The sequence below is a fragment of the Anabas testudineus genome, chromosome 7, assembly GCF_900324465.2.
Source record: "Anabas testudineus chromosome 7, fAnaTes1.2, whole genome shotgun sequence".
NCBI lineage: Eukaryota > Metazoa > Chordata > Actinopteri > Anabantiformes > Anabantidae > Anabas > Anabas testudineus.
Genome location: NC_046616.1, coordinates 16,368,799 through 16,384,433, shown reverse-complemented (window position 1 = coordinate 16,384,433; position 15,635 = coordinate 16,368,799). Strand labels below are relative to the sequence as shown.

General features: G+C 40.4%; 1 protein-coding gene across 1 annotated transcript; it reads left to right on the top strand.

Moving 5' to 3' along the window:
- Positions 1-437: 437 nt before the first annotated feature.
- On the top strand, positions 438-14,362 carry LOC113167383 (DDB1- and CUL4-associated factor 1). Its single transcript, XM_026367947.2, has 25 exons — positions 438-642; positions 1,634-1,754; positions 1,847-1,923; positions 2,007-2,080; positions 2,184-2,297; positions 2,663-2,800; positions 2,963-3,559; positions 4,207-4,308; positions 4,400-4,558; positions 5,357-5,536; positions 5,692-5,901; positions 6,066-6,235; positions 6,370-6,494; positions 6,933-7,168; positions 8,070-9,142; positions 9,243-9,441; positions 9,582-9,664; positions 10,010-10,094; positions 10,181-10,414; positions 10,877-10,970; positions 11,405-11,509; positions 12,292-12,365; positions 12,471-12,566; positions 12,665-12,935; positions 13,022-14,362. The coding sequence occupies exons 2-25, from the start codon at positions 1,642-1,644 to the stop codon at positions 13,075-13,077; spliced, it is 4,665 nt and encodes a 1,554-aa protein (XP_026223732.1). The 5' UTR covers positions 438-642; positions 1,634-1,641; the 3' UTR covers positions 13,078-14,362.
- The last annotated feature ends 1,273 nt before the right edge of the window (positions 14,363-15,635 follow it).

Sequence of the window (15,635 nt, the reverse complement as noted above, 5' to 3'; positions counted from 1 at the left end):
GCCTTTAATGTACTGATAGCTTCTTCATCCATAATAACACATGAGCATTTTTTTTTTTTTTTACAGAAGCGTTTTTTAATCTAAGTGATTTGTATATGTTTCTTGTGGGTCTTTATTTTCTTGTATTATCTTGCAAGATTAAAATATGTGAGACTTTGCAATGAATCCGCAATTTTAATAAATAGTAATAGTAATTTACTTTCTGTGCTTTATTTAACAGGAGCATTACAACACATGGTGCGTACGGTCACAGTAGTGCTGTCAGGACTAGACGTCAAACGTTACAGAAAAAAACATGGTAAAAGTAAATCAACACGAAAAATAAAATTGGTGGAAAGGAAATTGTAAAGTTATCAAACGCAGATACATGATATAAAAAATACATTTCAAAGTGTTTTGCTAGTCAATCGTTTCGTCATTAAAAGCAGACGGTCGCATTTGAAATGACGTGAGGAACGTGTTTGCCATAATGATAATAAACCGTGAACACAAAGCTGCTATACAGCTAATTAAGCTTTGGCTGTGATACAGTGATCGATACGAAGATATTTACCTGGGCACAATCAGGTTTGGGCTGATATCGGTGGACACAAGTGTTGGTAAATTTGTTAAAACCGAAGAAGAACTGAGCGGAGCAACGAGGTAAAGTTAGCATGCTAGCTACGTAGCCAGGTTTACCTTTGGTGTAGCTAATACCTCAGTGTTAGGTTACCTCTGGTGGAAGGTTTCGTTGGTTTGAGTGTGATTTAAGTCTGACACAATACGTCCGGATTCTCAGGTGAACTCAGGTTCAACGTTATATGTAGGAGCGGAATTCAAAAGTAGCTAGTTTAAGGGTATCACTGAAGAGCTAAGTAGATTAGCTTCCTTGTTTAGCCAGAGTCTAGTTAGCCAAACATCGCAACAGGCAGTGTCTGAGTTTGCAGCTGCCAGGGATGCTAAGTATGAGCTGTAATTGACTACAGGAGATCATGCCAAATGTTAGAGCTGAGAGTGTAGTTCCCAATCAAAGAAAAAATGTATGCTAAGGTATTTTGTGTATGCTAACAGCAGAGCATACTACAAGCTGCAGTGCTGCTTGTTTGACAGTTGCAATCCCCGGAGGGCTGTTGCACCTGCACACTCAGCTGTGTGATGTTTTGTTGCGGTGGGGTGAATCATCTCCTTCGCTCTTTGTTCTCTCGAGCTTAGCGAAACACATCTTGCGACTGTTTCGGCCGGCTGAACAACTGTCAAGCTGTATTTTGTGTCTCAGTGGTGTTATTGTTTACTTTTTATTAAGTCACAAAAAGCAGAAGCACTTTGTCTGATGTACTTTGTAGTGGTTAAATGTGGACTGTAAACTGTGTATCAATGTGTCATAGTTTCAGTTACTTGTTAGTTAAAAATATATGATTGTTGCATACAAAGCATTAGAAGAGCTTCTAAAAACTAATTATTTACATGAAGTAAGTGACACATAACTAATAATAATATAATTATAATAACCACAGAGGCAATGTTTCTGCCTTGAGTTCTGTTAAAAAGTACATCGTTTTAGGAAATAGTATTAGTACATTTACTAGTAAAACAGAGAATACTACTTCCACTCTTAGAGATAGATAGATATATTAAATGCATGCTGTCCTGATAGACATCGCTATGGCGTCGGCATCTGCCAGTGTGGACTCCAAGGCAGAGCTGACTGCTCTACTAGAACAGTGGGAAAGAGATCAACAAGGAAGCACTCAGGAGCTTGTTAACATCCTCACAAAGTAAGTGGTGATGCTTTTTGTTTATGTTTTATTAGCATTAGTTGAGGGCAACTTAACGAGGGATAAATGGGTTGATGTGCTGTATCTTTCAGAATCTCTGAGCTTGTCGAGAAGGAGACTGAGGAGTACCACAAAGCAGACCCAGACCCTTTTGATGATCGTCATCCAGGTATGAAAAGACAACAAACAATGGCTAGATCACTGGGGGTTTGAATAGTGTGCATATTTTCACGTTTTGCTCTTGGCCACCAGGGAGAGCAGATCCAGAATGTGTCTTAGGCCACCTACTTAAGATCCTTTTTAAGAATGACGACTTCATGAACACAGTAAGAACTGATTTACTGAATTGAGATTGTTGTTGTACAAAACAAAATAAGTCTTGTGTTTTAATCAGAGGGGGGGCAAAAAAAATTCCTCTTCCTCTTCCAGTTGGTAAATAGCTATGTGATGACCAGCCGAGAGTTTTCCCTCAATGCTGCAGCTTGTCGCCTGCTGCAGAACATCATGCCTGGATTGGAGACAGCTGTTGTTTTTCAGGAAAAGGTATGTTTTTCTTCAAATGTGTTTTTGCTAATAAGCAGTAGTGTTATAAAGTAAGACACCACATGATCGCTGCTCATAACACGTCAAAATTAGATAAACAGAGACAACATGAGTCTTTTTTGTTTGTGGAATCACAGTCCAGCCTGCAGATTGGTTACACTTTAACTACCGTTCTTTGTTGACATATGGACATAGACTCATGGCTCTCTGTTTTCTTTTAAGGTGATATGTGTTCCAAAGGTTCATTTGAAAAACTTGACTCACAAACCTTTAAGTTACTACTGTACATTTTAATGCATTTATTCTTATTGGGAATTCTTTTACCTACATAAGTCTATCAATTATTTTGTGTTTGGGTTTCTTAGGAAGGCATAGTTGAAAGGCTGTTTAAATGGGCTCAGGAGGCTGAGCAGCCCCTCAGAATCTATGCCACAGGCTTATTGGCTGGTGCCATGGAGAACCAGGACATTGCAGCCAACTACAGGGAGGAGAACTCTGTTTTGGTCAGTAAAGGATTCTGTTGTGTCAAATGTCAATTTTGTATTATTAAATTATGTGACTTTTCACAGTAATAGCTAGTTTAAAGCATCGGAATACGTTTCTATCATTAGTAGGTGGTGTGAAGCAGCATCCATCAACTTGTTTATCATGCTCTACTTTGACAGGTGCCTTTAATGTTGCATCGGCTGCGTGAGCTTCAAGATAAGGATGCTGAGAACAAAAGAGAAATCAAACGACCCAGTCCCAGGAAGACTTTGAGTGAGCCTTTACTACCTTTGGATGAGGAGACTGTTGATGGAGGCTTTGAAGAGAAGTCCTTCACTCCGGACAGAAATGGAACTGAAAAGGAGAAGACAGGGCAAGAGGATGATGGTGAAATTTCTTTCTCAACCATTGAGCCTGAAAACGAGCTTTCGTTCCGTCTCAGTTCCCCTCATAAAACCAGCAGCCGTGCAAGCTCGGCTGTTAAAACTATGATGAAGCCCATGTCTGCCCCGGGTTCACTGATACACCAAGGCATGTCTGATGGTAGCGGTTACCTAAAAAGAAGGGCAGAGAGGGAAAGTGGAAAGACCTCAAAACAGAAGCTACATTTCTCTTCACCGGAGCTGGAGAGGAACTTCAGTGAGCTCTCTAATAGCAGCTGGTCTGAGATGAGCCCCTGGGTGATTGGCAACAACTATCATCTGTACCCTCTGACCCCAGAGATAGAGCAGAGGCTCATCCTGCAGTATCTCACTCCGCTGGGGGAGTACCAGGAGGTTGGTCTGCTATCATCAGCTTACACATTGTAAAGTAAAATACAAAGCTGCAGGAATTTCTCATTTAATTAAAAGTAATCTGCAAATATTTGAATAATCAGTTAATATATTTTTAGGCTAAATATGCAAAACTTTTTATGGCTTCAAATTCACAAATACAGTATTTCTTACATTCTTTGTTATACAATATGTCAAACCTAGTGTTTTTTGGACAGATGTTGTGTGATGATAATGAAACAAGCTCATTTAGTAAAATTGGGCTGTGGAAAAGAAGCAATTTTCACAATTTTCTGACAATGAATAAAGAAAGTAGTTTGCAGATTGATAAATAATGATTATAATAGCTAGTAGCTAGTAGTTAGTAGCAGATCTGGTAAAAATGGCATTTTTCAGATTGTAGCTGTGCAGCATATGAAACTTTATCGCTTTAGGTCGTGGAGGTCTTTCCCTTGTTTTGTCACAGAACTACCAGCAGATGGCAGTATTTTTTAATTATGGTTTAGACAGGTCACCTGCCTTTGCAGAAAATATTGATGACACCGAGGCTTTGTTTTGGATGGTGTACCAAAGGTTCTGATAAATAGCCATTTAGAGAGTTTCATACTAAAGCAAAACACTTTGCATTCCTCCTCCTGTTCTACCTACAGTTGCTGGCAGTATTCATGCAGATGGGAGCTCGTGAGCTACTTATGCATTATATGGATCTAAAGCAGACCAATGATGTGCAACTTACCTTTGAAGCTCTCAAGGTAAGCACTCTTTGTTGTGGCTGATGCTCCATGGTGCCATGACATGGGGTCAAACTCTAATTTTTAAATAACTTTTATTCTCTCTTCACAGTATCTTGCATCTTTGCTGTTGCACAAGAAGTTTGCAGCAGAGTTTGTAGCTCATGGAGGAGTTCAGAAATTGCTGGAAATTCCCAGGCCATCAATGGCTGCTACTGGAGTGTCTCTATGTCTTTACTACCTTGCCTATAACCAAGATGCCATGGAGAGGGTACTAAACAGATACACATAACATATATACACAAGGATACAGTGGCAAGAAAAAGTATTTCAACCTTTTGGAATTTCATGGTTTTCTGCAGTAAAAAAATGCCCAAAAATTCGGCAAATTCTTATCTTCCATATCTTTATATATCACTTTTAGAAGCTTTCAGAAGATCTGTGATCAAGAATTGTTGATTTACATGAAGCAGGAAAGGGTTACAAAGTGATTTCAAAAAGTCACTAGTTTACAGTTCGGCAAACAATGTACAAATGGAGACACTTTGGGACTGTGGCTACTCTACCAAGAAGTGGGCGGTCAGTCAAAACCACCCCAAGAGCACAACAAACACTCATCAATGAGATAAAGAAACAAACCAGAGTGACAGTCAAAGATTTGAAGGCATCATTGGAACTGGGTAACATCTGTGTTCATGAGCCTACAGTAGGTAAAACATTTAACAAGCAGGGCATTGAACTATTTGGAAAGAACACATTTGGTTTTTATAGTTGATCTCAGTATAGACATGGGTTGTCTTTGATAAAGCTCAGATCACATTTTATGACAGATTAATGCAGAAAACCATGAAATTCCAAAAGGTTCACATACTTTTTCTTGCCACTGTAGAATTTGATACACAATATGTGCAATATAGTGAAATTAACAGCACATTTCTCTACCATTTTCTTTTGCAGAACTAGTTAATGTATCCTGATTCTCAGAAGTTTCTGTTACATTAATAGCCAGGTATTTGAATATAGAAGCAGTTTACATTTTTTCATCCTTGCTGTGTCCTCTCCCCTCAAGGTATGCATGTTGCCCCACTCCATCCTGTCAGATGTGGTTGGTTACACGCTGTGGCTGCTGGAATGCTCACATGCATCAGGCTGCTGCCACGCCACCATGTTCTTCTCCATCTCTTTTTCTTTCCGCGCTGTTCTGGAGCTTTTTGACAAGCAGGACGGGCTCCGACGCCTTGTCAATCTGGTAGGACAATGCAACAGCCCACTACATATGATCCTCATCATGTCAACTTAGTCATCTGTATGAAAATACATCTTGAGAACTGATAAAAGAAGCAGTCAGTGTAATATCAAAATGCAACACATATGCTGACTGTGTATTCAACCGACTGTTTCCAGATTAGCACACTGGAGATCTTAAATCCTGAAGACCAGGGAGCACTGCTGAGTGATGATGAGATTTTCTCCAGTAGGCAGACGGCCAAGCACACCTGCATGGCTCTGCGCAGATACTTTGAGGCCCATCTGGCAATCAAGGTAGAGCAGGTGAAGCAATCCCTGCAGCGCACAGAAGGTGGTGCTCCTATTCACTCCCAGCCATATTACAAGGTACACAAAGGAAGGAGAAAGAATAACTGAGATTATTATTATAAAACACTTCACTTCTTAATGTAAACATTTCTGAATGCATTTTACAATTGTTCTTTTTATCTTTTATATGTCAGACTTTGTGTTCTTTTAGTGATCATTTGTGTTCCCGTCTTGTTCACCAGGCAGTCAGCTATAGCCGTGAACAGGTGGTGGAAATGATGGAGTTTTTGATAGAGTACGGTCCACTCCGGCTGTACTGGGAACCAGCAGAGGTCTTCCACAAGCTGTCTTGTGTCCAGCTCCTCCTACAACTCATTTCCATTGCCTGTGACTGGAGGACCTACTATGGCAGGTACTGACAAGACAGATTTTCCTCTTAGTCATAGAATTCCCATTTCTCTATTTAATTTAATTAAATAAAAATTTAATTTCTAATATTATGTTGCAGTTATTTATTCATTTATTTATTTATTATTTTATTATTAGGAGTGATACAGTGCGTTATGCCCTGGACATCCTGAGCATCCTCACAGTTGTTCCAAAGACTCAGCTGTTGTTGTCTGAGGCTGTTGCTGTGCTTGATGAGGAAAGATCGACTGTTTCCACTGTCGGTAAGTCCATACAGCAAACATCCATTTATTAAAACTTAACTCTTATTTAGAAATGTAATAAATAATATTTTAGTTGTGATCAGGCACACCGATAAGGGATAGCTTAGAATATGATCACAATGAAGTGTTTTGCTGTTATGCAGAGAAAGTGTAAAACTATTTTAATACAGTCAAGTTACTAACACATTCATTCCAATAGGACACTTACTTACTTCCTGCTTTGAACAATGAGTATGTGACTGCATTTTCAGAAAGTAGTGCAGAACGTTTGGGATTAATTCTTCCACACAATGTTATGAAGCAGCTTTGTATTTTTGAATTTTTGGTCATTTCATAAAATCTGTGCCCAGCTCCACTGAGAGATGGCACAACTCCATTTTTAAAAAATTAAATTTTGCGAATTTTGTTTTTTATTTAATTTTTGGCTTTTTCTCTCAGGAATGAGTATTGTCTTGGCAGTAGCAGAGGGAGAGGTATTTGTGAATGATGCAGAGATTCAGAAGTCGGCTCTGCAGGTTGTCATCAACTGCGTCTGTGCTCCAGACAAACGCATGTCCAGCATTGGCAAGTTCATTGCAGGCACCCCCCGTCGCCGGCTGCCCCAGCAGACCAAAGCCAATGAAAGCGTGCTCACTAAGATGTGGAATGTGGTGCAATCCAACAATGGCATCAAGGTAGAGCTACTTGATTCTGTAAGATGAGTTGTATGAAGTGGTGCCAGAGTAGCACACACACGTCCACACACATTTTCCATCCTGAAAGAAGAAAAGATGTGTAACTCTTCAAATACTTTGGTATAAAATGTACGTCAGGCTGTAAAATGGGGATTTAGGAACAGACGACCATCTCCCTAAGAAGCTCCAACTTAACCTGCGGCTTCTATTGTGAAGCAAGATTAGTGGGTTATCCAGCTGATTTGGGCTTAAGTGAAATATTCCAGAAACACAAAGCTGGATCAGTTTTAACAGGGCTAAATCACCATGGTAAGCCTGCGCTGCAGGGCCAACTCGCTCCAGAGCAGGTTAAATTCAGCAGATCTGATGAAAACCTGTCAACTACCTAATGACTGACCAATCAGATGGCTGGTAATAGTACAGGATCCTGACAATGAAACTACAGATCATAAAAAGTGATGAATATTTTTACAGATCAGTCAAATCGTTTTGCTGTTTGAAGCTTTTGATGTGTCCACAGTGTGTGACAGTTTATCAGTAAATAACAAGGCTACACATGATTATTAACTTATTTACACAAATATATTTACCTTGAATAGACAGATAAAATCCACTTTGTCATTATTTATGGCAGGGTGGGTTATATACTCTCTAAACAAGGAATTGTAAAAGAACAATGTCTCCCTTTATCTTTCCTAGAACAAAATAAATGACAAAGGAGACATTGACGTACCTTTCCCTTTCATTTAGAGCTTGTGTGCAGGTCTTAGGATGGCTGCAACTACAACACTGGGTCAATTAATCCAGTTGAGAGCCTTCCTAATCAAAACAATTATTTTCAAACATGCCCTCTGTTCTGTCAGCCATTGTTTCCAGCTTACATTCTGCGTCTGTCCTGTAGGTGCTGCTGTCTCTGCTGACAGTGAAGATGCCCATTACAGATGCAGATCAGATTCGAGCTCTGGCCTGTAAGGCTCTGGTGGGTCTGTCTCGCTCCAGCTCCGTCAGACAGATCATCAGCAAGCTGCCTTTGCTCAGCAGCGGACACATCCAGCAGCTCATGAAGGAGCCTGTGCTCCAGGACAAACGCAGCGAACATGTCAAGTTCTGTAAGTTCGCAGCTGAGTTGATAGAAAGGATTTCTGGGAAACCTTTGCTCATTGGTACAGACGTGTCTCTAGCGTGGCTCCAGAGAGCCAGTGTGGTTGCTCAGTCCAGGATCACGTTCCCTGAGAAAGAGCTGCTGTTGCTTATTAGGAACCACCTTGTGGCCAAAGGCCTTCATGACACGGCCACCACACTCACCAAAGAAGCAGATCTCCCGATGGCATGTCTGTCTCATTCCTCACATTCAGCTTCTGCTTTCCCTCCTGTTGCTCCTCCTCCAACTGCCTCTCCTGTTGCTACTCTCCCCCGCACACCACGGCTGGCCAACGGTGTTGGTTCAAGACTCGGAAACCATCCTTCTCATTCAGTCACACCGGGATCCAGCCATTCACAAACACGAGCCTGTACATCACAGACCACTGGGTCTTGTTCTGCTTTCCCATCAACATCTGTCCCCCACTGTAACAGTGGCTCGCCACTGATCGGCCGGATTGTTTTCTCTCGTGAACGGCAAACAGGGTGTGGTGCAGCGACCTGCAAGAAGCCTCGGGTGCTGAGGCAGAAGTCTGACCATGGCGCATTCAGCCAGAGTCCAGCCATGAAGAAGCAGTTTGACAGGCACCTGCCCTCCCCACCTGCATTAGACAGCATTATCACAGAGTACCTGAGGGAACAGCATGCACGCTGTAAAAACCCAGTTGCAACATGCCCTCCTTTCTCTCTCTTCACTCCGCATCAGTGCCCTGAGCCCAAACAGAGACGCCAAGCACCCATCAACTTTACATCTCGACACACACGGAGGGTTATATATCCTAAATATGGAGGAGTAGATGGAGGATGCTTTGACAGACACCTCATCTTCAGCAGGTGGGCTTTGTTAAATCCTTGAATACTAAGTCTGATTACTTGACCATCATCCACAAAAATGCCTCTGCATTCTCTATTTTATTTTATATTTTTTGCTCAGGTTCCGCCCCATCTCAGTGTTTAGGGAGGCAGACGAAGATGAGAGTGGATTCATGTGTTGTGCCTTCTCAGCTCGAGAGCGGTTCCTGATGCTTGGGACGTGCACAGGGCAGCTCAAACTTTACAATGTGTTTACAGGCCAGGAAGAAGCCAGCTACAACTGTCACAATTCAGCCATCACTCACCTCGAGCCCTCACGGGTCAGTAGAGAAAGGTTACCAAGAGAACAACAGTTTTCATACAATCTTACATTATATTATTTATTTATTATTTTTCAAAGCAAGCATTTTTTAACATAATTAAAAAATATTAAAATATATAATATATTTTGTATTTTTAGGATGGTTCTCTGCTCTTAACATCAGCTTCTTGGAGTTATCCGTTGTCTGCACTGTGGGGCATGAAATCAGTGTTTATCATGAAGTAAGTAATTTTTGCACAATTGAGTGAACTTTTACCAGCTACATACAAAATGCATTCACTTAAGTTAAAATCTTAGATATTGAAACGTACCGGCCACGAAATGCTCAGGATGAACATGCACATGTACCACTTGACTCCTGCCTGACCAGCCAGTCAGTTCAGTTAGAGACTGCTCCTGCCTGTGCCACACTGCCTCCATGTACAGTATGTGGTCTAGTTTAACTGAGACAATACTGGGAGTGCTGATTGATTTAGAGTAATTCTACAATATCTTTAAGTAATAAAACAACTCACCTTTTATACTCTCACTTGCTTGATTAATGTGAAATGTTTCATTGTCTTCAGGCATTCCTTTCTGGGTGATCATTACGTGGAGTTCAGTAAGCTTTCACAAGATCGTGTTATTGGGACAAAGGAACATGTAGCACGTGTACGTACTATACACTTTAAAATAACAAATTCAGGAAAAACACGTTTATAAGTTGAGTGTTCACGTGTGGTGCTTCTCTTTGCTAGATTTATGACATTCAGACAGGGCAGGTCACTCTGACTCTCAACAACCCGGACCTGGCTAACAACTACAAAAGGAACTGTGCCACCTTCAACCCCACTGATGACCTGGTACTGAACGACGGTGTGCTGTGGGATGTACGAACGGCTCAGGCGATCCACAAATTCGACAAGTTCAACATGAACATCAGTGGTGTGTTTCATCCCAATGGTCTGGAGGTCATCGTAAACACAGAAATTGTATCCTTGACACTCGAGTGTTACGAGTACAGGACATTAGGAGTTAGTGCAATAGTTAATTGAGCTTTGAAGGTAATGTGTGTTTGTTTTGTATTTGTTTGATTCATTGTGTTGATGGCCCTTTCAGTTTGAAAGAAATGAAATTGCCATGAGGAAAAAAGCTTATTTGTTTGAATTAATTGCTAAAATTAATGTTTATATTGATTAGGAAGTGCTTGTTTAGAAATGGACCAAGGTAACCCGAACAAAAAAAAAAAATGCATCCCTGATTCAATTGGCAGTCGCTCCAATGATGGGATGACTATTGTGTTTTGATTTCTCTGGTAAATGTTAAATATTTATTGCAGTAAAAATTTAATTTACTAACCAGAGGACGGTTTTAATTATTGTGTAGTTAATTGTGTAGCTCTTTTAGTTGATGCACGTAAAAACAAATGTTATGGTCTTTAGCTGGAGTTTCAGTGGGATCTGCGGACCTTCCATCTCCTTCACACAGTTCCCGCTCTGGACCAGTGCAGAATAGTCTTCAACAACAGCGGCACCGTCATCTATGGAGGTAAATCTCACTGCAAAATAGGAAATGTAGAGCATTTGGCATCAAGCCTACAACTCGCTCCACAGTCAGCTTGTGTGAAAGGTGTGTTTGAGTGGAAGGCTGGTAATTATGAGCAAAGTGAGCATGTGTGTATTTGGAGAGAGGTGTGAACTAAGCCTGTAGAGGTGCGTGTGTGTGTGTGTGCACATGCATGCGTGTGTTTGATGCCACAGTCACTCAGAGCCATATGGACAGAAGAATCAGTTGGACTGGCAACTGAGAGAGCCAGCTGGTTCATGCCACCTCACAGGAAGAGCCATGGCCGTGCCGTAACAACTCTGCTCATACAACAACCATTGAAACCTCTCAAGAGCCAGAAACGCGCCTATCCAGCCCACTGTGCATGGCTTTTATTTTCTCCCTCTCTCGCTTTCTGTGGCTCCTTGTTATTACAGCAATGTTGCAGGCCGATGACGAAGACGAAATGATGGAGATGCAAATGAAAAGCCCATTTGGTTCATCGTTTAGGACTTTCAATGCCACTGACTACAAACCAATCGGTAAGTCTTCCTGCCCCCACCTCACTTTAATTCATAATGATATGTTTTTTTGCTTTCAACATAACTTTGGCTGAATTTGAGCCGACACACAGCTTTTCTAGCTCTGCCCTTTGACAGCCACGTGTCCAAGTCATAACTTGCTTGACGGATGGCCTAATGCACTGGGTCATGAATTGCATGTTTTTTCCCTCCACTCTTTACATAGTTTTGATAGAAGTTAAGTTTTGATTTCAGTGTACATAGAGCTTTGTTACAGAACTGTAAATGTTTTTGTGTATTGCAGCTTGACCTTTCTGTTTTTGAAGTTTACCCTGGGGTTGTTTGTATCTTATAGTAAATCCTTTTTATGGTCATAATGTTTTCTCTTGATCCTTGATAAGGAAATTTTTTCACCTACATCCCAGAGGGCATTCTTGATTTGCTGTGTAGTCTGTAAAATGCAAATGATTGTTCTGTTTGTCCACTGAGCCCACCAGTTGTTAACATTTTCTACTTTTTATTGTGCTGACTTTGAGAATATGCCAGTGTTGATTTTGGCAGACAAGCTAATAACTAGGTACAATACCTGATTATGTTGTAATCTTATGTGCATGAACCAACCTTCAAGAGATTCAGAGAAACCCAATGAACACTTAGTAGCCAAACTACTTTTGAAGCTGAAGCTGTCCAAGTACTATGCATTTTCAGTAGTTGGCATCCTTGTTTCATTACAGTATTATTTATTTATTTATTTTTATTTTTTCTTAAATGAACTACATATGGGTTCTTTGTTCTTTTCTCAGCTACTATTGACGTCAAGAGGAATATATTTGACCTTTGCACAGATACCAAAGACTGCTACCTGGCTGTAATTGAGGTAAATTCTCGTCACGATGTTGTGTTGTGTTTTTAGTTTTGCCAAAGGTTGTAATAATTTCTGTACCTGGAAATATATTAAAGAATTACATTTTCTGTCCCATAGAACCAAGACTCTGTGAACACTGACACGGTGTGTAGGCTATATGAAGTTGGCCGGCAGAGACTCGCAGAGGAAGAGGAGGAGGATGAAGAGGACCAGGTTTGTTTTTTTATGCCTGATGAAGCAGAACCTATTTAATTTTTTTAGCAACAGATAAAAATGAGTCTTATTTGAGCTTTTTGTCATCTGCACGCCAGGAGGATGACGATCAGGAGGAAGACGACGACGACGACGACGACTCCGATGATGATGTCGATACAGATCCCCTTATCGCCGAGCTAGATAACGAAAACGGGGGAGAGGATGAGGATGATGAAGAGGAGGATGATGGGAATGATGAATTCTCTCCTTCTGATGAGGAGGTGGCGCGTCTCCTGGAAGAGGATGCTGACGTCGGGGATGATGATGAGGATGACAATGATGAGGATGACTCTGATAATGACGATGTGGATCTGGATGGTGACAATGGTGAGGAGCTGAACATGCCGTGTGTTGTTTCTGTGTTAAATGTCTCTTTTTTGTTTGTTTTAAACATTTGTGTGTCACACAAACAGACAGCTCTGACATCTCTGACCTTGAGGATGACATCATCTTATCCCTGAACGAGTGAGGCGACATCGACATCTGGGTCAGAGCGACTGAACATGTCAAGACTTCTGCCTCATAGACATTTAGCTACAGACGAGGAGGCAAGAGTAGAGGGCAATATCAGCAGATAAGGTGGGAGATAACTTAGAACACTGCCAGTTTGAAACAGTAGGTGTCTGCACACTTTGGTACGCTGAGTATTAGGTCCAAGAAAGAACAATCTGACGGACATAGAGAGGGGAAACAAAAAAAAACAAACACAATGCTCACAATTTGACTGGTGGGCAAAATTGATTGTATGTGATATAGTTCTATAAAACAAATGGGCTTGATGAGGAATGATGAATGAAAAGGCCAGTGTGTAGATGCAATGAAGAAAGGTTTATATTTTATCACATTAATGGCTCTGTAATGGAGCTTTTCATCTGATATTGATTCACTTTGTAAGCCTCTTTGGACTTTGTAGGGGAAAGAACTTGCGTATTGGGACCGCGGACTTGCCTTTGTGTGGCAGATGGTACAATACTTTGCCATACCACATGGTATAATCACCAGAAAGTAATAAAGTATTAAAATAGGCAGCTAATGTAACTCACAGACATGTTGCCAATGGTTCATGAAGCATCAAACCCACCTTCAGTTTTGCTTTCATCATAAATTGATGACCAAAATGCACAGCGGTGCCATTCTTGAACATCACCTCTTAAATTCTTTGTGTAAATAGAGAAGTTATATCAGCTTGGTGCTCTTGAATTGCTGAAAAAAAAAAAACATAGCTAGTGTGGACACTGTAACAAACCATTGGCACACCAGGTCATTGTCAGCACATGATGGACGTACAGAGGCTTCTGCAGTTCTGCCGTTCTATGTTATTTCACATGCCTTTATTGAGCCTCAGAAGGAGTTGGGTTTAGTGGATATTTCCTAAAAGGGCCGAAGGAAACGTTGAAACTTAATTTCACCTCGAGAATTTCTCACAGTGACTTCACGACTGATGATATTATAAACTTCATCCTATGGAATAAAGTTTATGTTGCTAAATCTTGAAAGATTAGATTCATTTCAAATGTATGACAGACGGTTCAGGAAACTTCAAAATCTCCACAGTGTGAAAACTGAATGCCTAGCACTTGCACACTTTTTTAAAGCAGTGCAAACATTTCATGATTTTTCTCATGTTTTTGCCTTCATTTTATCAGCTTTCTTGACCATAAGGAGACTTTTATGTTGAGTTTTTTGACACAATTTATGTACAGCTTGTATGTATCTATAAGTATTTTTACTATAAATAAAGCTGCAAAATCAGATTTGTGTGCTTCTCAATGAAGTGTGAATGATGCTTTCAGCCTATAGACTTGCTTTAAGCCTTGATATCTGACGTATCTTAACGTTTGACAAAGCAAAATGCACGTGCCAGTCTCATTAAAACAAAAACTTATTATCAGGTCACCTGTAAGTATGTAGCTCCTGAGGAGAAACCTTTATCTGAATCTTTTCAACAGTAGGTGACTTACCCTTTGTTTTGATGCAGTACAAGTTGATCTCTCCTGATGGCTTCATACAGCACTGCAAAGATTTTCAGATTTTCACAAAATTAATCAACAGTCTAAATAATAATAATAATAACTTTTGTGTTTTAAGAAAAAAAAATGCTCAAAAGCTAAGATTTTATTCATTTTTATTTTTTGCACATGATGTTGAACACCAGTACTAAACTGCATGTTTTCGCTTGTCAGACTGTGGATGAAAGATATTTGTAGACGATACTCTAGGAAGTAGTATTTTCTAAAAAATGCTATTTCTTGTATATTTTTTTTAAAGCTAATTTCATCTGCATCTTCCCAAATTTAAAACTGTAGTTCTTCAGCTCATGCCAGCACCATGTAACGGAATGATCTCACATTGAGATCTTGACTGGTCTGCCTGAATATTATAATGGTTGCACTATTCTGTTAATTCTATCAAACGATGTGCCTTAAATGGGAGGCAAAAATCACAATCTAGTTTGATTTGCTAAATTATTGTGATAGCCAGTGAAATTGGATATTCCACCATGGCAGCGGAGTTACAGTATGCCATACATTCTGAGCATGTGAATAATCACATCTTTATAACTGCAATATGCTTTTTAAAAATGATTTACTTGGATCCCGTGATTGCTGAATTGTGCATGCATGGATTTACCACTACATTTTGCTGTGGCCTCCCCCACAGTTTATAATAGAACTCATTAAAATAGTTGCCCGAACCACATGAATCAAATAAGCCTGCGTGTGTATGTGTGTATGCTCACAAAGGCACGTGTGTCTCCATGTGAACAGGCTGCAGGTTTGTAGAAAAGTATAATCCTGAGTGTGTGTGTGTGTGTGTGTGTGAAGGCAGGTGACACATGAGATGGTCAGACATGCTTCTTTTTACGTACACAGCTGGCTTTTATTGTCTCCTGTCTTTGGGAGTGTTGAAACACATCTCACTACATTAGGCACTCCCTGTTTGCAGTGGACCGGTGTCTCATCCTTGCAGTGCTGCTGCATCAAAACTAAATGTGGTCACAGCACCTGAAGTGGAAATATTGTCCGA

What these genes read in the sequence shown, in the direction of transcription:
- LOC113167383 (XM_026367947.2), top strand. Translation starts at nt 1,642, where the DNA reads ATGGCGTCGGCATCTGCCAGTGTGGACTCCAAGGCAGAGCTGACTGCT. An exon ending in CGCTGGGGGAGTACCAGGAG is followed by an intron (nt 3,560 to 4,206) that starts GTTGGTCTGCTA and finishes TTCTACCTACAG; the next exon opens with TTGCTGGCAGTATTCATGCA. An exon ending in ACTCCCAGCCATATTACAAG is followed by an intron (nt 5,902 to 6,065) that starts GTACACAAAGGA and finishes CTTGTTCACCAG; the next exon opens with GCAGTCAGCTATAGCCGTGA.